Source organism: Callorhinchus milii, unplaced genomic scaffold (genome assembly GCF_018977255.1).
Source record: "Callorhinchus milii isolate IMCB2004 unplaced genomic scaffold, IMCB_Cmil_1.0 Scaffold3, whole genome shotgun sequence".
NCBI classification, from domain to species: domain Eukaryota; kingdom Metazoa; phylum Chordata; class Chondrichthyes; order Chimaeriformes; family Callorhinchidae; genus Callorhinchus; species Callorhinchus milii.
Window position 1 is genome coordinate 72,936,676 of NW_024704744.1, and position 24,246 is coordinate 72,960,921.

The 24,246-nt window shown below is 39.1% G+C and overlaps 1 protein-coding gene across 2 annotated transcripts; it reads right to left on the reverse strand.

Annotated features, from left to right (window-relative positions):
- Positions 1-1,226: 1,226 nt before the first annotated feature.
- sft2d1 (SFT2 domain containing 1) lies at positions 1,227-23,734 on the reverse strand. 2 transcript variants are annotated; one of them, XM_007898357.2, is made up of 8 exons: positions 23,590-23,734; positions 16,979-17,065; positions 15,426-15,508; positions 11,366-11,447; positions 7,720-7,755; positions 6,542-6,600; positions 2,939-2,968; positions 1,227-1,946 (listed from the first exon to the last, which is right to left on the reverse strand). In XM_007898357.2, the coding sequence occupies exons 1-8, from the start codon at positions 23,650-23,652 to the stop codon at positions 1,907-1,909; spliced, it is 480 nt and encodes a 159-aa protein (XP_007896548.1). In that variant the 5' UTR covers positions 23,653-23,734; the 3' UTR covers positions 1,227-1,906. The 2 variants fall into 2 exon arrangements, with proteins under 2 accessions (XP_007896548.1, XP_042189448.1); XM_042333514.1 differs by lacking the exons at positions 1,227-1,946; positions 2,939-2,968 and adding an exon at positions 5,653-5,938.
- Positions 23,735-24,246: the final 512 nt, after the last annotated feature.

Here is a 24,246-nt window from a genome sequence, read left to right on the forward strand (position 1 = left end):
AGGTTTCTTTGTATCCAACTCCCCGTGGCATGATTTGATGAGCATTGATCAGCTTCGCTGTAGAGGTCCAAGGGCAATCCTTTGCAACTTGGAACTTTTGAAATCCTAAAAGCTTAGAAAATTCTGTGCTTTCAAATCTTTTCTGTGTTCACTCTTTCAGGATTTAACCGTTTTCAACCCCAATATCTTATCTCCATTCAACACCGTAAATAAGTATTCTAATATTTAGTAGTGTTTTTGATAACATCTTCAAATGCAAATAAAACAACCATGCAGGAATATAACACTAATGTAAAAGTGCTGTGGTTAGTCCAAATTCAATGCAGTCCAGGAACGGTAATAGCAGTAACCAAACCTGTTCATGTAGGATCACCCTACCTATTAGGATTTTAGTTTACAGAATAGAAGGCCTGCATATAGTTGTATTGATAAATCAAATAGGTTTGTCAATCATCAGTCTTGGATAACTGCAAATCTGCCTGGCTTTACCAGACTGGTTTCTCTCCCTCTAAAGTGGGATACTTTAGTAGAGTGGTGTCCTGTAGCTCAGTGGTTAGAGAACTCGCTTTGCAAGCGAGAGACCTGGGTTCGATTCCCGGCAGGGTGAAACCTTGGGCAAGTTTCCTTACTCCACACACTTGATAATAATCCCCCCCAAAAAATGATCAATTGGTCATTTCAATCCATGACTGTTTGTGGGACACTGCTGTGTGCAACTGGCTGCCGCATTTCGCCCACAAATATATAGTCAATTCACTTTACAGTTTATTCTGTGAAGCGCTTTGAGACGTCTAGAAGACGTGAAAAGCACGATATCAAATGCAAGGATTATTATTATACTCTTCAGAAATTGACATTTGTTCATTCAATATAAAGAAAAGGTGCAGGACTGAATTTCCCAAGTACTTATCAGCATAATTCCACACTCCTAAATCCTTGTAGGGATTTTGAATATGCGCTTTGGATTTTCTAATATAGTATCCTGTAGGGTTGACAATACAATTTTATTCTAGACTAGGCAAAATGGAGAAAAGAAACCCATCCACTGCACAGAATTGTAAGAGAAACTTCATACATAATATATTGATATGTTATGTTCAGTTATCTTCAGAAAAAGATTTTAACAAAATATTCACTAGTAATTAACCCATCTGCCTTCTCTTTTCATGAAAGATGCCACATTTGTGTGAATTTGAAATATTTACAAAAACTGGTCATTAACCACATTCTGTTGAAGCTCATGTTTTATTATAATCGATAAAAAGTGCAAAGCAATCATTATACACTTTGAAAACTATGCAATAAAAATATTTTGTCTCTTGCAATAATCTTGTAAAAATGCTTTCTAGCATTGATAGATTATCAAAAAATAGTAATAAAACACGTTAATACAAGCTTTTAATTAAACAGATTTTTTATTGCAGTAAAATACTGTCTATACTTTATATCCAATCTTTTGTTTCCAAAATAAGACAGTAATCTCTGTAAAACTGAGCACCTATTTACAGTCCTTGCTAACTAAAAATTCAATTCCATTAGATTTTTACTTTGAAATGTATAAGCAAAATTTCCAATCACCATATAGGCACTCAAATAAAAAGAATATTTAATGCTAGTAAGTACAGTGGAATTAATCGCAGAAATATAAAAACATTATAGTTACCAGAAAGAGGATGGAGGCCTGATTCTTTGGCACAGCAAACAATCAACATGTACAACTGGCATTTTAAAACGAATACAAAGAATTCATGTTACATCATTCTCCAATATACAGAAACAAACACAATGCATAGTATTTAGGAGTGATCGGACAATAATATCTGGTAGGCAGTTCTTCCCATATATCTACACACAAGCTCCTGATATTGGCTGCGTACTCAAGCCTTTCACATGTTGGCCTCCTGAGTTATCCAAGACAGACAGTGCAGCACTTTATCACAGCATCCCTGCAAAACAAAATTAGCCATTAGTGCAGGAAACAAAGGTTTAAGTCCATCGACAGTAACTTCATGATCCGCAACTGCACAGGTCATCAAAGAGAACAGGGCAGCATAAATACACATTTTGGATTCCATTCACCTAAAATTGGGGCAACGCTCTGTGTTGCAAATTTATGTTCACAAGGATCTAGGCTATTACCACCACTGTCCTTGACAATTACCAGAAAAACTCAGCCACTTCAGTATGACGAATCATTATAATTATTATAAGCCTCATTATAGTAATATAGCATTGCTGATGACCAGCCAGTCGAGCTCATTGCTGGGACTTGAAGAGACAGACTGGGGCATTGGCCACTGGGGTAGGGATTCTTCCAACTCAGCTCCTGTTAACCCTGTAAACCAAAGCCCTAACGGGTAGGGTGGTCCTAGCTGAACAAGCAGTGGAAGCTTGCCAGACAGTGCTTTCAATGGCAAGCTAAGCAGTTTTAGCTGGTTAAAGTGTAGCAGTACCCCAACGCACACTCTGGGGTCTCCAAAGCTTACTCTTGCCAACCTGCACCTAATGCTCTCCAGGGGAGAAAGAGCGCATTCCATTTCAAACATGGAAATTTCTATGTGTGGTTAGCATGCATGGAACTCAGTTTGGTTTGGCTACTCTTAAGATGCGTTTCCGCATGTGTCTACGCCCGGCTGACCAAAAACAAACACATATCGGTTTTCATAAAATCTGAACCAGTTAAATGCTTTAATAATTAATCATCTGCTATGGAAACTGTTTAAAAACGTATATATACGCAAATTGTAAAACATTTGTGTAGATTGACTTATTTACATGTGAATGGGTTCAGTTGTTTTAAATAGTACATGTTAACCTTTCCCTCCCCCCAAAGGAAATATGAAACTGTGATATTTGAGAGAACATATAAGTCACCACAATAAAGTAGCTGGAAATGTTGATCAATTTACAATACTTAGAAGCTTTCCAATTTTCTCACCTTGCAAAGGGAATGTAGGACAAGCTGTACCTGAAGAGTAAATAAAACAGGAGTTAGAATTCAGACAAGGTCAAGGTACAATTTATGTTTAGACAAATTGTGTAAAAACGTGAAGAGGAATGGCCCTCAATACACTATTGAAGGAAGCCTAGCAAATTCTTCAATGAGTTTATAGCTTTCCTTTGTGAGTGATTGAACATGACAGCAAAGGAAGAACAAGTTGTACAGAACTTTCCACTTTTTTGTATTTCAAGCCACTTCAATTAAGGAACTAAATAAACATCTTCAGTTCAGTAAAATACCCAATGCCTTTGGAACTTTAGAGCTCACAGCATTTTTTACCAGTGTGGAAAAATGGAGCATTGTTTAAGTGTGGAAAGCACCAATTATGTTTTGTTTCCTACTGGGATCACCTTAGTTACATTAAATCACTCAACCCACATGCATCTGCATTATAATTTGATGCCAACCCCTCGTGGAATATCTCTACCTATTGGAGCTGGCTATATGTCTTGGTACCTGGAATGTCTGAGGCGCATCTCATGCTAACATTCTGCGCCATGAATGACATTTTGTTTGAGAACAAAACAGTCCTTTATTAATGAATAACCCAGCTTTAAGTAGCATTATATGGGATAGCAGTATGTTCTAAAAAATGACTTTAGCTAACAGTTGCTCTGCAGATGGAACTAATAGCCTTCCTTGGTATTTAAAGTACAATTTTCTAAGATTTCATTTGGTGACCTTGGTTTAAAGGCTCATGCAAAAGATGTTATATATCTCACCTGAAATATGTCAATCTAATTAGACTGAAAATATACCAAATACTTTGTTTTCTTAAAACAAATCAGGGAGTAAAATGGAGATTTCAAATGACTTGTTAATGCCTTTAGAAAAACTATGGTAAATACTATACTGTTTAGTTCTCTCACAAGATGCTAATATTTGCAATGTATTTTTGAATGCAGACAGGGCAATTCAACTAGCACTTAGTGCTTGGATATTGTTCTCCCTTTTTAATTCACGTATGCTTTAGCAAATTAGATTCATGTTAACAATGTGACCTTCCATTTGCATTCATCACATTATGCATAATATTATATCTGCTAATTTCAGAAATCATAGAATCATAGAATTGTACAGCACAAAAGGAGGCCATTCGGCCCATCGAGTTTGTACCGGTTCTTTGAATAGAGCAATTAATGTCAATCCCACTCCCCCAGCCCTTTCCCCATAACCCTGCAAACTCATGCTCCTCAAATACCCATCCACCGCGTTTTTAAAAGTAGATATCGAATCGGCCTCCACCACCCTTTCAGGCAATGCGTTCCAGATTCAAACAACTCGCTGCGTGAAAACATTTCTTCTCACCTCCCCTCTGCTTCTTTTAGATACTATTTTGAATCTGTGACCTCGAATCACCGACACACCCACCAGTGGAAACAGTTTTTCCTTTTCTAACCTATCAAATCCCCTCATGATTTTGAAGACCTCTGTTAGGTCTCCTCATAACCTTCTCTGCTCCATTGAGAATAATCCCAGCCTCTCCAGCCTTTCCTCATAATCAAGTTCCCTCATTCCTAGTACCATCCTTGTAAATCTCCTCTGCACATTTTCCAATGCCTTAACGTCCTTCCTATAGTGTGGTGCCCAGAACTGGGCGCAGTATTCTAATTGAGGCCTAACCAGTGTTTTATATAGGTTAATCATAACCTCCTGACTCTTGTACTCTGTGCCCCTATTTATAAAGCCTAGAATCCCATTTGCCCTTTTTACAGCCTTATCTACCTGTCCTGCCAGCTTCAAGGATTCATTTGCCTGCACCCGTTCTTTTAACCCCCTTAAGATTGTATTACCAGCCTGTATTGCCTCCCCTCATTCTTTCTACCAAAATACATTACTTCGCATTTCTCTACATTGAAGCTCATCTGCCATGTGTCTGCCCATTTTACCATTCTGTCTATGTCTTCCTGCAGTTGGCTCCTATCCTTCTCACTGTTTACCACCCTACCTAACTTTGTGTCGTACGCAAACTTGGAAATGGTGCTTGCTATACCCAAGTTCAGATCATTTATATGTTTTTTTTTTGAAAAAAAATCCATTCATGAGCTTGTTTTGGAAAGATAACAGTTTGCAGTCTAGTGTATCTAGATCTGCAAATACAGCTAAAAGCCAACAATATTGAATTTAAAAAATGTGCAAGTTCACTTTGCTGTTGTAATTTTCCCTGTTCATGTTATTCCCAACACAGTCACTAGCAATCTGGCAGATAAGAACGGTTGGCTGCAATCCCCACTTTTTGACTGTTTTTGTGTGGATAGTGCTACAGATGGTTGCCACAACAAGCTTTGAAGTGCAGCAATGAATCACAGAAGATATGGAAACTGGCTACACACCTCTATTGCAAGTTAAATAAATAAAACCTGAAGGGGCAAAGACCTTCACACTCCATTAATCAAAGGTGTTTCCCCACACGATGCAAAGCGGATGTGATAAAGAGAACTGAATGTCCCAGAAGAATCCTTTTTTTTAAATACAGTATGTATTAAATCAGCACAGGTCAGAATATAAGTCTACCTATTTGGAGAGGGAGATGGCACCTCCTCAGATTTGGAAGCATCATTTTTCACCCACAAAATGTATAGTTAATTTACTTTGCAGTATATTATGTGGTTATTTGATATGTCTCAACAATGTGATAAAATGCTATATCAAATGCAAGGATTATTATTATTATTATCATTCTTTCTTGATCAATTACACCATTTAATACTGGGGGAGGTAAGGCCACAATTCAGTTTTTCTTCAATTTCCTTAACAGTGTTTTGTGAAGTTTATAAATATGCATAAAATATACTGTCCATTTTCCTCTGCTGCCTTTGGTGCTGTACGTTGGACAATTATTCTGTGCCTTTCTGGTGTCCACAGCATTTTCCAGTTCAGTTTTATTCCAAGTAATTAATGTAACAATATCCTTCATCAAAGCTCAGTGAATCCAACCTTACAGAATAATGCAAGAGAACAGGGATGGTGATTGGGGAGAGGTGTCTCGAGAACAGTGCTGAGTGATAGAGTCCAACCACCATTAACAAGACATGCCACTCAGGGACCAGATTCTACAATGGTCAGAATTGAATACCTTTCTACATTGGATAAATTAACTGTTTGAATAGCAACAGCAGCTTGCATTTATTATGTCCAGGTAATGCCAGACATTTATCACATCCAAGCTTGACTACGTCAACACTCTTTCACCCGATTACCCAACTCTTGTCTACACAAGCTGCAGACTATCCAGAACCCTACAGCTTGTGTACTTTACTGCATAAGTACATGAGCCTGTTACTACCATCCTTTAGCCACTGGCTCCCCGTCCCCCATTGTATTGTGTATTTATGTGTACTCACTCCCGGAATGCTAAAAGCAAGACAACAGTTTTTTTTTAAAAAAAGGTAAAGGAATCTTTCTACTGGCAATAGTTATACTGCATGTGACTGCATTGCACAAGCACAAGTGCAATAAGCAAGTCATGTCTCTGATAAGTAGAGAAGTAATTTGTTTTTGCTCTCTTTTATAAATGATACCCTACGTGACGAGCATTACCAGGTTGTTGCCAGGAACTGCAATATACAGAAGACAAGGGCGAGTCCTTTGTTATGCCACTGAAATAAAACCAAACAAAAATGAATTAATGTCCCATCTCATTGTTAAAATCTTTCATCCCATTCATACAGTTAGACAGTAACCAAAGTCGAAAGCCGCTCAAACTAATGTATTGGCCACTTCACTTTAAAGTATAGAGTTAAAAAGTTTACAACAATCATTTGTTCAAGGCCATGCAAAGGATCCAAAAGAACAAATAGAAACAATGTTTGAAATAGATAGGTGCCAGTTGATTCTGCCATGGGCTTATGTGCTGTAGGTAAAAGTCAAACATGCACACCTGGTGTGCAATGGCCACATACATTGTGAGGCAATCAACACATGTTAATGAAGTACAAATAATATTTTATTTTGTCATTTCCTAACATCAGGGCAGCATCAAATTTAACCCAGTACATTTTATCAGGTCTGCTGAATTTCATCATTTCAGATATAAGGACCAGTTTTTATCAAGACACATGCACTGTGTACATCGATTTTATTTTTACATGTCCCCACAATCCTTTGTGTACCGCATAATAATAATCCTTGCATTTGATATAGCGCTTTTTACGTCTTCTTGACATCTCAAAGCGCTTCACAGAAGACTGTAAAGTGAATTGACCATATATTTGTGGGCGAAACGCGGCAGCCAATTGCGCACAGCAGCGTCCCACAAACAGTCGTGGATTGAAAATGACCAATTTATTATTTTTTTTGTTTTGGAGGGATTATTATTAGGCGTGTGGAATAAGGAAATTTACCCAATATTGTCTTAAATATTAGCTGAACCCATTGTGAATAGTCATTAATAATAATAATAATCCTTGCATTTGATATAGCGCTTTTCACGTAGGGAGGACGTCCCAAAGCGCTTCACAGAACATACTGTAAAGTGAATTCACTGTACATTTGTGGGCGAACGCGGCAGCCAATTGCGCACAGCAATGTCCCACAAACAGTCGTGGATTGAAAATGACCAATTTATTATTTTTTTTGTTTTGGAGGGATTATTATTAGGCGTGTGGAATAAGGAAATTTACCCAATATTGTCTTAAATATTAGCTGAACCCATTGTGAATAGTCATTACCAAAGATTGTTTGATCCTAAGGCAAAGAACATAATAAATGTCACCTACCCAAAGGGCTGCACACAGTGTTAAAATTAAACAGATCTATGGAATGAAACAGAAAAGAGAAAAATGTTGAAATACACAACTAACACGAGAAAAATCTGAATAGTTTTAATACATCATGTTCTTTGCAATGTCATAATTCTAAGAATAATCACAGGCTATCTTGTGCATTGTCAGCGCTGCGCCACCTGTACATTTTTTAAAACAAAATCAGTATGAAGTCCAGTTTATTCTCCTTTTCATATCCCTATTCATTCGTCGTGGCAGGCCACTCAAATCCTGCCACCAAGAAAATGGACAAATAATAAAATTCTATGCCCCCATATCCAATGGATAAACTGCAGTCCTGGTGAGGAGGACCATTTGAAGGAGAGACCTTTCTCCACAATTGGGTTTGATCAGCAGGTGAAATTAAATCTGCATTTTCTGAATTCTTGTAACCATGCATTAATTATTGAAATGCCATTTCCAAAACGAAAACTGTAAGAAAGCTAATTGGCTTAAAACCTAACTTCAGTATGAATAATGTATTCGAAAGGTTAGGGGTTACAAAAAAAAAGTAAAAATAAACTTTTAAGCAGAGACTGGAGAAACAAGGTCGAGAGAAATTTGGGCAAGTGAAAGAGAAATGAGAGCATTGGCAAAGAGTTTACATATACTTTGATTTTAACGTGTTTCAAAATGTGAGCTATTTAGGATTCATGTTATAATAAAGCTATTTCTGATGTTTGAGTAACTTTATTTCTACAATACTAATATTATTTCAGCCTCGCGGCATGCACAATGAAAATATCCTCGGGAGGCAAAGGTTTCCGCAGACCGATGGTACAAGAGTTCATTAATAAAATAATAAAATAAAATTTGTTATGCAACTAGTTTATTTACAAAAAAGTTTATTTACAAGGCTTCAGATTAAGCCACATTATTCATTGCTGAATAAATTAAAATAGTTTACAGAACAAATGGAAAACTAACTTCATGTTCCTATGTGATGTAACCTTGACTGTACTAAGAAAATATCATTCATCATTATGTCAGACCTGTGACTGGTCTATTGTGTTCTGGAAGGTTTAAATCTTCAGGTCATATCTAAAACTGCCACTGCAGTCGGCAGCATGTTTGTGTGCAAATTTTTAATGCTTTCCTACTTATGGACTATCATTTTAACTGATCACTTGTTCACCTACAAAATACAGTTACACCACTTTACAGTATATCTTGTGAAGTGTTTTGAGATGTCTCTGTGATGTGATAAGGCGCTATAATAATAATCCTTGCATTTGATATAGCGCTTTTCACGTCAGGAGGACGTCCCAAAGCGCTTCACAGAACACACTGTAAAGTGAATTGATTGTATATTTGTGGGCGAACGCGGCAGCCAATTGCGCACAGCAATATCCCACAAACAAACAAGCTATGTATCAAATGCAAGGATTATTATTATCAAACAAAGAACTGTGAGGTCCATTCATTTTAAAGCAGTAGCATGGAGTTGGTCCTTCAATAAATTTGTGTGTTTAGCCATTATTGCAAAGTACTACAGTCATTTTCTTTGACTGCATAAGCAAAGGAAACAATAGGAGGTGCAGTTACAAAATGTAATAGCTTCAATAAAGGTTTTTGCTTTCAAATGAGTTATTGACGCTAGATACCAATAGATTTTTCAGATGCTGTATTCAAAATACTTTGAAAGGTTTTCGTGCTCCAATGCACAATGCCACAGGGGAGTTGGATCCACATTCCACCCACTTCTTAGGATGTTTTTAACCTTGGGATCAAATTTGCAGTACACATGATAAATGGTGTGGAATGGGTGGACATTCGACAGCCAAATGCGCACAGCAGTGTCCCACAAACAGCCGTGAATTGAGTGATCAAATTATTATTATTTAAAAAAATGTAAGCGATTATTACACCCAGAAAAGCTATCCGCAGATCGTCTAACAACCGGGTTGCTCCTTACTGCAGAGACAGAGACGTATGGAATAAGGAAACTTGCCAAAGTTTTGCCCGCCCGGGATTCAAACCCAGGCCCTCTCGTTTGTGAGGCGAGCGCTCTAACTTCTAAGCTACAGGAATCCTTGAATTTCTCCAGCTGAATCTTAGCAATTCAGGCCTGCTGCATGTCTCTAAGAGAATTCCCTCCCTTAAACCTCAAATAGCCCCCAACTTCAAAAGCCATTAAAAAAAAACTTCATCCATGCCTACAGTCTTTTCTACCTCCCTCCCCTCCATTATCTCTTTAAAGTGTTCCAAGACATTATTCTACATAAAGACAGTCAATAAATGCTAGTTGTTTTTGACAGACTATTCAGATGTTAATGTGGCAGGAAATGGAATGTCTACCATCCAACTACTGTACAATGTACAAATGTTGCTATCTTGATGCAATACTCGCCTTGGTAAATATTTAGAAGTACAATTGAAACAGACACTATATGATTATGAAGTGTTAAAAATGACATGGTTAGTAAGTCAGTGGAATTTATCAATAATGAATAACAAGCATCAGTAGCTCAAGAATTCCTCTGACGACATTCCAAGGTCAGCATTCATGACTGTGTAAACTCCAGCAAGTTAAATATTGATTATCAAGAAGTTTGCTTTGGGGATAGGAATGAGTTGAAAGAAACAGGAAAAAGGAAGAAAATATTTGCAAAGGTATGCAGATGAGAACAACAACAACAAGATTCCATTTATAGAGCGCCATTCACGTCGGGAGGACGTCCCAAGGCGCTGTACAGTTTGGTCAGGACCCGAGCAGGGGGGAAATGGTCAGGGTGAGGGGAGGGAAGGGAGGGAGCGAGGAGGGGTAGAGAGTCGAGAGGGGAGCTGAAGGCACGTTCAAAGGGAAAGGTCTTGAGACCGGCCTTGAAGGAGGAAAGGGAGGAGGCAAGACGAAGCACTGGGGGATAGAGTTCCAGAGCCTCGGGGCTGAGAGGCTGAAGGCCCGACCACTGTTGCCACATGCAGTAAGAAAATTCACACTACAAATACCTCCAGAAGAAATCAGATTGTTTCAAATTAATGCTTTTAAAACCTACATTTCAAACTCATTCATGGGATCTTTATGTCCACCAGAATAAGCAGAGTGGGCCTTGGTTTAATGTCTGTCAAAGGAGGCACCTCTACTGATGCAGCGCACCCCCAGCAGTGCACTGAAGTACCAGCCTTGACTGAGCTCAAAGTTCTGATGTGGGGCTTAAACCTACAACTTTCTGACTCGGAGGCGAGAGTTCTACCAAGTGAGTCGGGTTAATGAGTCAACTGAAAAAGGAATGAGTTCATCCAGATCGCCAATGACTAGAGATGAGTTGATATAGGAAGCTTGTTTTCCACAGCATCAAAATGATAGTAAATGCTCTGCTTCCCAACACAATTATTATCTCGGTTTTTAAAAGTTTTTAAAAATCTGGATCATTAAAATTATTCAGTAGTTACTGAAACTAAGATAGGGGATTTGTGCAGTTGTTCAATATCCAAGATCTCAAATGAACCAGAGTATCAAGATTATAGATATATGTCCTTTGCATATTTATTGTTCTGCACTGAGCTCATTGAAATAGTATGTCAGATTTAACGATCCGCATCATTGCTTTTCCATCACAGGAACTGGTAAGAACTTGTTAGGTAGTAACAATTTAATTACCAACATGACGACAGTGGCAATCCACCGATTTGGGTCAACCATTTTTTTCAGTTGTTTCAAAGGTCCCATTAGAAAACAGGTGCTGGAATGAAGAGAAGCAAAACACAAAGATTAGTTTTGGAACAAGCAATTTTTGCACATAAGCAAAAGTGTTTCATAGTAGAGGAAAAAAGACAACAAATTTCATGCAAAATTATGAGGAATTGTAATGATGAAACTTACCATTAAAAACCTTTTAATGTTTCACAGCACTAATTCAGGCAGGATTGTCCTACCATTTAGTGACTTGGCAAGATTAAGGATAAGCCTCCACTTCAAAATTTGAATGGTAAACCAGGTCCGGGTAAAAATCAACAACCTTCAATTACTGCAGGCTAGCTTTGCCTTGGAACTAGTTAAAACACAGCGAAATCCATTTACTTGTGTCAAAAAGATACTTTGTAGATACTGTTCATTTTATGGATCTCGGAAGTGTAAAGGGCTGCCAGTATGACCATTACTTGAGAACTTTTTTTCCCAACTACACTTTAGATTAGCTTCCTCCACCCCCAGCTCGGACTCCCAGTCAGCTACAAAGTGAAACACTTTGCGATGTCTTCCTCATTGTTGAAAATGCTATTCAAATGTAAATTGTTGATCCTGCTGATTCAAACCCTAAATCATCTTGTTTCAAGTTCAAAGTGCTCAAGAGGCTGAAATTCAATTTAGACAGCTGACTCGAATCCCTGGGCTTGTTCAAGCATGTAAAAAAAAAACTTAAGACTTTGTGCACATGGGACAGCATTGGAAAAATTGAGGCAGGAGGCGAAAAATGCATGGGTAAGGATTTCAGCTGCACTCCGCACACCATGTTTAAGATTAGCCAGTCGCATAAAAACAGGAGTAGGACACTTGAACCTGTTCCGCCATGCTATATGATCTTGGCTGATCTGTATCTCAACTCCAATTATCCGCCCTTCCCCACTATCCCTTGATACTCCGACCTAACAAATATCAATCCGCCTCAGTCTTGAAAAAGTGAATGGATCCAGCCAGCATTCACAGCCTTTTGGAGGAGTTTCAGATTTCCATGACCTTTTGGGTGAAAAACTGCCTCCTGATCTCATCCTACATGGCCTAGCTCTAATTTTAAGATTTTGTTTTCTTGTTCTGGATTCCCCCACGAGAGGAATTAATTTCTCTGTATCTACCCTATCAAATCACTTTATTATTTTAAACATCTCATCAGATCACCCCTCAAACTTCTAAACTCAAGGGAATAGAGACAAAGTTTATGCAACCTGTCCTCATAATTTAGCCCTTTAAGCCCTGGTATTATTCTGGTGAATCTGCACTGCACCTCCTCCAGAGCCAATATATCCTTCCTGAGGTGCAGTGCCCAAAACTGAACGCAGTACTTCAGATGGGGTCTGACCAAGGCTCTATATAATTGAAGCATCATTTCCGTTCCTTTACATTCCAGCCCCTTTGAGATAAAAGCCAACATCCCATTAGCCTTTTTGATAACTTTTTGTACCTGTGAGCTTGTTTTAGTAATTTGTGCCCGTGGACACCAAATTCAACCAATTATCAAGCCATGTTGCAAGCTTACCTCCGATTCAATTTGCTTTTATATTTGATAATAACCTCTTGTGCGGTTCATTCCTAGGACCCCGCTTACCTCCCACCAAGGAAGATCATCAAATTCAATTTCCTGGAGAATTAGATGTACAGAACTTCCTTGAAGTACAATAATCAGTTGCAAAAGGGTCAGAAGTAAAATTTATGTTTCAATTGTTGAAAGAAACAAAATGACCAAATGACACTTACAGTGCACGATACTCTTGGTGAAACAATAGCAATTGCGTGTGGGTTGCAGTTATAAATTCCAAGCTAATGCCAAAATATTTTGAGCCTTCTACGTCCATGAATGCAGAAGCAATTGTTTTCCAAATAAATTGGTATCCAGACTGACGAAGGCAAACGACTAACAGGGCGAATTTTTGTTTGCATTCAGACGTCATGACGATTAATTTGTTTTGTTCCATATATGCAATTCATACATCAATCGAATACTTAACCTGCTCTGAACAGCTGCGCTATTCGTACTGGATGACGTTATAGTCTTGCGATGTAGTTTTCAAGAATGATCCTAAGCAAGCAAGACCTGGCTATCTTTGTCCTTCCTCCACGTTTATGGATGCAGTTGAAACAGGACCTATCTGCGACATGGTTTCTCAATTTATTATGTTTCAAGCAGAGGTCATTTTGAAAAGAGAAACTATTCCATGTGCCAACATTGTTGTTTTTCACACACAACTTTTTAAATTGTCTAAAACGGAACTGCGCCCTTGAAATCTGGTATATTTGATTTATTGTTGCTTTCAATGAAAAGTTAAAAACGTAATTAAAATTCTTCCATAATTGTCACTTTCATGAGTGCTTATTTTGCTCAGATAATTACTCCTCTCACCTCAATGTTGTACAGCAGTTCCTAATTATTAATCTCCTTGAGTTTAAATAAAAAACAATGCATGGAGGAAATCCAAAATTAAAATAGAAAATGCAGAGCAATCCATAATTACAAGAGACTGGGGCCATGTTTATGGTTTTTATTCTATGATTTTTTTAATACAAACTGACTCAGGTTTTCTAGAAGCACTTATTTAATGATTTTCAAATGTTTCTTTTCTGTTAATGCCTACTTATTTCTTCCATCTCATTGTGGTTTTAATTATATTCACAGTTTCATTAATAGAGATTGCATTAGGATTTTTAAAAATGTGTACCGTGCACGCTAGGGTATCTAAAAATGCATACATCCCATATGGTCATGCGTACAACGATTGCATTTTCTCAGATAAACAAAGGCACATAATAGGGATGGGTCTGAGTATTCCCAGTGAGCCATTTGTAACTCCCATCCATGACTTTTCGTCTCAGCCCTTCCCTATCTGCCTTCATATCATGCCTTAAAACCAACCTCTTCAGCCGTGCCTATGGCCACCTCCTCAACCCCCACCCCCCTTCCACCCCAAACCCGGTCAGAATCTGCCTTGTCTTGTAAAGAGCTTCTAGATGTTTTCCTTATTGAGGTGCTGTGCAAATGCAAGTTATTATTGCATACACAAAGTTCCTGCCTGGACTATAAACATGCTGATCGATAGGGAGCAGACATCAATGGTGTACCACATTGTGTGCTGTGGTACAATCTGATGGAACGGAGCCAATGGTAAAACAAAGTTACCAAACAAATCACTGTTGCCAGGTGCTTTCACTTTTGTGACACTCTCAACTACTTTCATTTTGCAATTGGCCAGTTCCATGCAAATCTCTTGGTGTCAGTACACTTGATGTCAACTCAAAAGTAATGTAATTTCAATATCCATACAACCAGCAGAAGATTACATTTAGAAGCATGACAGAGTTGGCACTACAGCCTTCTGGTGATCCTTCGCGACACAATCACTTCAACCGCAAGTTAAAACAGCTACCCAGATACACCCAGAAATAAAAAAATATTAATAATTTGGTCACTCAATTCACAACTGTTTGTGGGACACTGCTGTGCGCAATTGGCTTCTATGTTTTGTCCACAAAATATACAGTCAATTAACTTTACAGTACATTCTGTGAAGCGCTTTGAGACGTTTCAAAGACGTGATAAGGCCCTGTATGAGATGCAGGGATTATTACTAAATTTTACACTTTTTAATCATGTGCTTTCTTACCATTTCCTTTTAAGGACCTCAGATTGTTTTTTTTTAAAAATTAATGTAACAGGCTCATTCTCAATTCTCAACGCACCCACCCACTGGCATCACTGTACTATTATGCATCTTAAACCCTAGTAATCTCAACAAGTGGCCATTAATCAAATAGACCGAGCTTTGCTTTTTCCCTAATGAGTCCTCCCCTGTCAAAGAGTGATACAAGAGTGATACAAGATGCTTTACCTAAATTGATAAAAGGTTTAGCCCTACTCCTGAACGAAGGAAACTTCCTTAAATCTGGAAAAACTGGAATCAACATTTATCTAAAACTACCAGATTTGATATCTGTAAATTGATAAGACACTTACCTGGAAACAGCAGCAATATTTCCTAATGTGTAAAAAACAGCAAATAATTTTATTCCATTGGGAAGCCAAAGTAAGAGAGTTCCCTGAAACACAAATACATAATACAATGGGTAAATTCCAACATCTTATGGCTTATTCATATTGTACTATTGGCATTGTACTAACTGTACATATTGGCATTGTACTAACTGACTCTTGCTATATGTATCTAAATTTGATAATAAAGCCCCTTTAAAGGAAGATTCTTCTTTGGAAAATATTCAAGACATCAGAAATTAGCAATGTCATGAAAATATTCTACTTCATCCATTTAAAGTTTAGAATTATAGAATCTAAAATTTTAATATTTCATAGAATCATAGAATATTAATGCACAGAAGAAGGCCATTCGGCCCATCATGCTCGCGCAGGCTCTTTGGAATAGCTACCCAATCAGTCCCACTCCCCCGCTCTTTCCCCAAAGTTTTGCAAACTTTTCCTCTTCAGGTAGCTATCCAATTCCCTTTTGAAAGTTGCTTTTGAATCTGTTTCCACCACTCTTCAGACAGTGCATTCCAGACAGTAACAACTCTCTCTATGCAAAACATTTTCTTCTCATCTCCCCTCTGGTTCTTTCGCCAATTATCTTGAATCTATGTCCCCTGGTTACTGACCCACTGGCGAGTGGAAACAGTTTCTCCCTATCTACTCTATCAAACCCCCTCATAATTTTGAACACCTCTAATAAACCATTGCTTAACCTTCTTTGCTCTAAGGAGAACAATCCCAGCTTCTCTAGTCTAGTTTATAAATATTTTTATTTATTGCATATAGCTATAGATCAATTTTATAATCTAAATAATAATCTAAAATTCCCTATGGGGTTTTCTTTAAGAATTCTTAGATGTTACCTGTGTGAAGGGCACTATCAAGATAAGTTATTGCTTAAATTAACTCTAAAGGAGTTAGATTTGAGACTCCAATTGAAGAAGTGCAATGTGTCAATATACAGTGGTAAATCAGTCAGTTGTTATAACGTAGGGATGAAAAAAGAAGTATCTGTAGTTATTGGATATAATCTAGAGTTTAAAAGACCAACAATAATTTTTGTCTTTTTATTTTGAGATTATACATTAAACTGAGATCTAAACTACCTGCTCAAGAGGATATTAATGATATTACTCAGTTATTTCATATCATATGGTTTGCGCTATATTACTGTGCACAACTGGGCTGCTGTGTTTGCTACAAATACCCCTTCACTTCATAGTAAATCTTATTTAAGCATTTTCGAATGTTGTCCTCCCAATGTACACTTCCAAAAAATTGGGTATATTTGTGTTCCAGAGATTTATCTTTTTAAAAATATATTTTTAATGCATGAACATGACATAAATTCTATGTACAATCATTTATTACAAAGTAATACTGCTTAAGCTACATTTCAATGTCACCCCAAATGTCACTACATGGTTTTAATGAACCATGATGTATTGTGATTTAAATAATACTGCTTTTTTACTAAGGGATCACCAAAAACAACAATTCAGGAGATGGGTACAATTTGTACTTACAAGAATAGAGCAAAAAATCCCAATGGCAAAGCAAATCATAAACCATTTCACCCTGGTTCCAAAACTGAGTGTAGTTCCCTCAAGGATCTTAAAAACAAAAAGAAAAACAAAAACTGTGCAACAAGAAATGCTCAACTTGTGAAATTGTGGCTGCCCTCCAGAAATTAGGCTTTGAAGATTTGTGTGTTTCAACATGGACAGTTACAAGAAGTCACTCAGTGCTGGGTGGCTGGAAAAGGGGAAAACCTTGATTACAGCTGAACAGGAACAAACAATTGGAAGTTGGCCAAATATTAAACAAACAGTGTACTTCCCAATTTTCATCCATGCAGAATAGTTAATTTTAGCAAAAAAACCAAATGTTTAGGTTGTTTATTCTCAAAATGATTCTTCATATGATTTTCAATTAAATTCAGAGAAAAAAACACACACACCAGTGGTAATATCAGTTTGACAAAAAGTGGTCAGCCAGTTCAGATTTTAACCAGTGAATTGTGAAACTTACTTCTAGAATGGCTACTGGTGTGCATAGAAATTTGAGCTTGTGCCAAAAAATATGTACATTTTTCTGAATTGACCAATGCAGAGTCCGAGAAACACATTAATAGTATAAAACACATTATTCTTTATAGATGCGCTTGGAGAAGGGGACAATGGTAAAAGTTAAAACGTGTAACCATATTTTACTGAGAGTAGAATAAATAATGAAAGTAATAAAAGTTAAGATATAGCATTAGAATAGTTTATGGCCCTCACATTAGAATTCATTGGACACTGCTATCATCTTTTATAGCTACCACCTTCATAGATTGTGTTGAGTAGTACACAAAATTTAAGCTGTTAGATAGAAAAGCAAGTGTACTGAATTACTATATTTTTAAATGTATCCAAGATATAATTTGCACTTGTGATCCACAATGTAGTTGCTATTAACTGCATGGTGACAAAATAGTTGGTGAATTACAGTGGCAGTAGTTTGCAAATTCAAACTAGAGTTAAAGGTATGCTTTTTTCCCCAACTCGTAGTTAAGAATTATATTGGTAAACTTGAATTAAAACCCTAGTTAATATTTTTTGCTAGTACTCTGCAAAAAATAAACAAGGCATCTCATGTTGCAGAATACCAATAGGTTGTGAGGCAGGAATCAAATTTAATTTCAATTATATAACCAGAGGCAGATCCTAGCAGTGGCTGACACCTTGTAACACTATGAAGTGCTGATCAAACTTGTTGCACACTGACTCTGATGCACCAAACACCATGTACTAAAAATGGTTACCTGTACTGTAGGCAGCAATACAAGTTTCACACTGTACCTTTTCTAGTCACGACATGGTGTCTTAGAAACCTTACAGGTGGTCAAATTTAAACTCATCAACATGTTCCTTACCTGATTTGTTCCTGACGCTTATCCTTAGGCAGCATGAAAGAAGCAAACAATTAACAACACTTTACAGTTTGACCTTATGTTATTTTGTTCTGTGTCAGGCAAGGTGAATGCATTGAGATTTTAACTTTGTTTGTCCATCAGCAACTTTAATAAAATAGCCATGCATTCCGTGTATTTTTTTTTACTTTACCAGGTGCAATGAAGAGAATTTAGCATAAACTATGCATACGTCATAGAAATGTTAATTGTTAAAAAAACAAAAAACCCAATTTAGTACCACATTTGGGTACACGTATAACAAAAATACTTGTATTTGGTATAGCGTCTTATCACATAATTGAAATGCCTCAAATGCATATCTACTTGGATAGAGACTTCTACCAAATTCAAGACTCAGAAGGAAAAGGAGTAGGGCAAAAAACTACAACATCTTCAATGCCATTTGACTAATAATCTGGCAACTGTATGTACACAGTAGCCTTTTCACTCTAGAGCATACCTATAAGGAAAATTACCAAATGTATTTTTAAACTACAATTTAAGATGAACATAACCAGCAATGGCACATCTTACCTTCTATTTAGCTCACCAAATGGTTCTAAAGCTAGATGCTAACAGCAACGGAGGAGAAAGTGATTTACAGTTTTAGTGTTAACAATTGACAGTTTAGGATTACACGTTTTGAAGAGTTTCTCAAAGTTGAACCACGAGTATAATAATGAGTTGTATATCGTGGAATCTCACAAGGCGAGCAATTACTCCCGTACAGATCAGAAGACAAACTCTGCACAATCACAGGAAATGGGAGATTAGCAGGATGCAGAAGTCTTACTTGGCTTACCAAGCTAACTACTTTCTCTCTTTGATTACATATTTGTATTTATTTCAACATGGTATGTGGGGGAAAGAGACAGGCTGAGAGGATCTTGGAAGTATAACAATCTGCATTAAATATTCAGATGAAGCAATTTCAAGGATCATAGGGAGAAATTATGCTACTTTTTCTATCAATCGAAGTGAAACTAGAGATGATTTCTTCCACAGTGCTTAATAAAGGAATTTCTCAATACTAATTGTTTGGGGAGGAACGAAAAAGGAATAGGAAGAGGAATGCCGTAGAATTTCACATGTGGTTTTTCATACTTTAAAACTGATGGTCATAACCAGCCCAGAAACTCCAATTTTACACCATAAATGGCGCAACCACCATCAAGATATACAAGAATAAAGGCAAGAAGTCTGACTGCCTAACTATCTCACTATCTATAGCTGGCAAGATTCAGAGTTGGAATCTTTTGGATCGCCTACTCCTGAATGTAGCAGACAGGAAGCTTCCTGAATCACAATGTAACTTCAGGGGTAACTGAGGGACCGTGGGCACGATCTTTGTTGCTCACCAAATTCAGAAGTGTAGCGAGCAGAATCAAGATCTATATGTGGTGTTTGCTGACTTGGCCAAAACTTTCAAGGTTTTCAGCTTTCAAAGTTGTCATAACTTCAGATACTTATGAGGAAATTTGGTTGTTCAGAGAAGTTCTTGGAAGTTCTGAAACAGCTCCATGATGGGACGCATGACAGAGTGTGTACTGGTATTCTGTCAGAACAGTTCCCCATTACGAATGGTGTTAAGCAAGAAAGGGCCCTGACCTATTCACACTCTTATACGACTATGCTAGATGATGCAAATAGGTATCTTCAGTTAGAAATTGGAATATGAATCCGTACTATCAAGACTGCGAGCATTGACTAAGGTCTCCAAACAAATTATACAAGAACTTTTGATTCACGCTGATTCACGCTGATAGCGCTTTCTGAAGAGGAGCTTCAGCTGTTGATAGATAGATTCACAGATTTTGGTATAAGGTATGAACTTATTATTAGTCTGAAGAAGATTAAAGTAACGTACCAACTAGCTCCTGGGAAGCCATATATAGACCATTGATCTCTATTGGCGAAACTGAATTGAACGCGGTCAAGGAGTTATCCTATCTTGGAAGTGTACTGTATGATGACGTAGGATCGATAAGGAAGTGGTTTTCTTTCTCGGCTTTTGTATATATCCATTAGCATACCTCTGATTCATACCCTACTCCTGAACCCAAAATGTTTCAACAGAACAAAACCCAAATATATATATAGCTCTCTAATAGATATCAAATATGTATATACCAGATACAGCTATTTTGATAGCAGTAGTGGATAACACTGATAATCCATTGCACTTCGTTTGCATTTTACTGAGTACTAATATGCAGCTGAGGTTATAAAAAAATCTTACCAGGTTAAAATATCACAAATTCCCATTCTTCTAACTCATGTGACCACAGTGGCCTGAGAGGAATTGCATGCAATATATACATACAACACGAAAAAAACAAAGACCCTTTGTGAATGGGTACATGACTACCGCGTGCAGGCAACGTCATGTTGCAGCTGCTTGATCTGTTCGGCAGTTTCTCACGTTCACAGTTGGAACCAGTTTTACTATAAACTGAACAATGAAGCCTGAAAACCCAAAGCATATTTGTGAAGTGCTGTGATAATAAATCATAATAATTCCTTAAAAACAATAATAAATTGGTCACTTCAATCCACGACTGTTTGTGGGACACTGCTGTGCACAATTGTCTAGCGTGTTTCAGCCACAAAAATATACAGTCAATTCACTTTACAGTATATTCTGTGAAGCGCTTTGAGACATCTCGAAGACGTGATAAGGCGTTATATCAAATGCAAGGATTATTATTATAAATTACAAATTATGACTAGTTGTTTTCTTCTGATGTCACTAAGAAGCAAACCTAGTAAACTGACCACCCCGATGAGCATGTTTCATTAAACTTGTGGTTACGGCAAGAAAAGCAAGTATTTTATCAAATGCTTGCAGCCCTCTCTCTTCTCGCACCAAACATTAGTTACATCCTCTGAAAAGAAAAGAAGAAATTCACTAGCCTAGAATATATTAAAAATGGCAAAAGGAAACCTTTACATTTAGATCCAAAATAATCTTGAGCTTTGAAATATCCCCCACCCCCATCAATTTTCACATACATACTGCATTATATAAATGCGATTTGTTATTGTTGTTGATGTAATACCAGTATTTTGTACACCAACTCAGCTACCTCCAATATTCCTTCATTCCTTTCCCCTCCCCTCAAATTTCTATGTGCTTGCAAAGGTGAAAATATCATCTCTGGTATATGAATAGAATTTATATCTAGATGTTGAAATGATGCTCCCCTTCTTACAGACATCATAAACCTCTCCCTGTCCACTGGCACCATTCCCACCCCTTTAAAAACAGCCATCATCACTCCTATCCTTAAAAAACCCTCCTTGGACCCATCCCTGCTCTCAAATTTCCGCCTCTTCTCCAACCTCCTTTTCCTTTCCAAGGTCCTGGAACGAGCTGTTGCTTCCCAGCTTCGTTCCTTCACCCGCCACTCGATTCACGAACCCCTCCAATCGAGATTCTGTGCCGTCCACAGCACAGAAACAGCTCTGGTCAATGTGACAAATGACATTTTGTCCATCTCCGACCAGGGCTCCCTCTGATTCCTTGTTCACCTTGACCTCTCTGCTGCCTTCGATACCGTTGACCACTCTATGCTCCTCCACCACCTCTCCTCTCACCTCAACCTTCATGGCTCGGTCCTTGAATGATTCAGATCCTACCTCTCACACCGTTTTCACTTCATCTCCACAACGGCTTCTCCTGTAGCCCCCTCACTGTCTCGCGCAGCGTTGCTCAGGGCTCTGTCCTTGGTCTATATGCTCCCTCTTGATGACATCATGCCAAGACATGGGGTCAACTTTCACATGTATGCAGATGACACCCAACTCTATCTGTCTGCCTCCACCCTCGACTTGAGGACCAGAATGTCTGTCAGACATCAAGTCCTGGATGAGAGCTAACTTTCTACAGCTGAACGTCAACACGATCGAGGCCCTCCTGACTGTCTCTCATCAGTGCCTCGTCACCTCAGGTCCTGACAGCATCACCATCCAACAATGCACACTCCACCTCACTGAGCCAGTCCGGAACCTTAGCGTCTTGTTTGACCCTCAACTACCCTTTCTACACCACATCCGTATCATGACCCACTCTGCCTTCCCCCACCTCTGCAACATCGCCCAGCTCTGCCACTGTCTCACACCGCAGGCCGCCGAGACCCTCATACACGCCCAGGCTTGACTATGCAAACTCCCTGCTTGTCGGCCTCCCCAACTCCTCCCTCCATAGGTTGCAGAACATCCAGAACTCTGCAGCCCGTGTCCTTTCCTGCACCAGGCTCCGTGATCCCATCATTCCCATCTTTGCCCGACTCCACTGGCTTCCCATCACACAGAGGATACAGTTCAACAACAACAACAACAAAATTACATTTGCAAAGCGCCTTTCACGTCGGGAGGAGGTCCCAAGGCGCTGGACAGACAGTGTTTCAAGATCCTGGTCCTCATTTTCAAAGCCCTCCAAGGCCTTGCTTCCTCTACCTGTGACGCCCTAACCCCCCTACCAACGTACCGCTCCTTCCGCTCAGCGTGCTCCAGCCTGCTTCACGTCCCCCGCCTTGCCCACCCTCTACCCTCCCGGATCCCGACCCTCAGGTCGCATCCGAAGCACTGATTGTCCAGCGCCTTGGGACGTCCTCCTGACGTGAAAGGCGCTATACAAATGCAATTTTGTTGTTGTTGATGTCCTATGTTTAGGAGCTGAAATGTACAAATGTAATTGATATTAATCAGTATAAGACAAGTTACTTATTAATAAGATATTAATATAAGATTAACGGGTAGAATAGGAGACGGCAAACTGATAGACCATCACTCAAAAGAACTCAGCGACTCTAGGTCTGGGGCGAACGTGTCGGCGTGAGCGCTCCGGGGTCGCGCCTCAGCTGCATTTATTATTATTATTATTTATTATTATTTATAATAACTGGACATCGTGGCGTCAGGGAATAATGGTGTCGCACATCCTCAGGTCAGATGTGAGCGGTTTTGGGTGCCAGGGTTTAAACCCTCCGAACCACACGGCAACAGGAAGTGGGCAAAGGCCACTTTTCTTCAGGGGCCCCTAATGAACAACCGGGTTCTGGGGGTCTGAGGGGGGAATTAAGAGGGGATTAGCGGGACCGTGTGGGGGGGGAGGGGATGATTCCGGGGTGCGAGGGCCGGTTGCCGGGGTGACGAGCGCCGGGGCCCGGCGGTGGTTACCTGCGTTGTCAGGCCCTGCTCCTCGTCATCCTGACCGCTCAGGACCCGCCGCAGTTTGTCCATCGCTGACCCTCCGCGCGCTCCTTCACCGGAAACAACCCCTGAGCGGTGCCACACACAACATCCTCCCCCCACCCACACACCCCCCGCGCGTCAGGGGACACGCAACATCCGGTCCCCCGACAACCAGACAGTTTGGGCGGGTTTTTGGCCGTTACTGTGAAACATACTCTCGTTTTAATTCCTTTTTTTTTAAATTTCAACTTGCAAGACGTTGCCCCCCACCACCCACCCCCCACCTCATCCCCGAAAACATTTTCTTACAAATACAAGTGCAAAGTTTCAACAGCACTTACCCTGAATCGGCCACTCTGTTACCCCGAGGAGGCGACGCATACTGTTGGGCTACTTTTGGGCTGGTGTTCGGTGACTTTGGGCTACAAAACCCAGTTTGATGCAAAAGAACACTCAGCAGGTCAGGCAGCATCCATGGAGAGAGGAAAGTGAGTCAACGTTTCGGGGCCACGACCCGAGACGTTGACTCGCTTTCCTCTCTCCATAGATGCTGCCTGACCTGCTGAGCGTTCCCGGCCACTTCAGCCGAAGAGTCGTGGACCCGAAACGTTGACTCGCTTTTCCTCTCTCCATAGATGCTGC

Coding starts and splice junctions, on each gene's coding strand:
- sft2d1 (XM_007898357.2), bottom strand. CDS start 23,652: ATGGACAAACTGCGGCGGGTCCTGAGCGGTCAGGATGACGAGGAGCAG. Junction 11,448..15,425: donor AATATTGCTGCTGTTTCCAG/GTAAGTGTCTTA, acceptor TCTTCATTCCAG/CACCTGTTTTCTAATGGGAC. Junction 2,969..6,541: donor CAGTTCCTGGCAACAACCTG/GTAATGCTCGTC, acceptor TTTACTCTTCAG/GTACAGCTTGTCCTACATTC.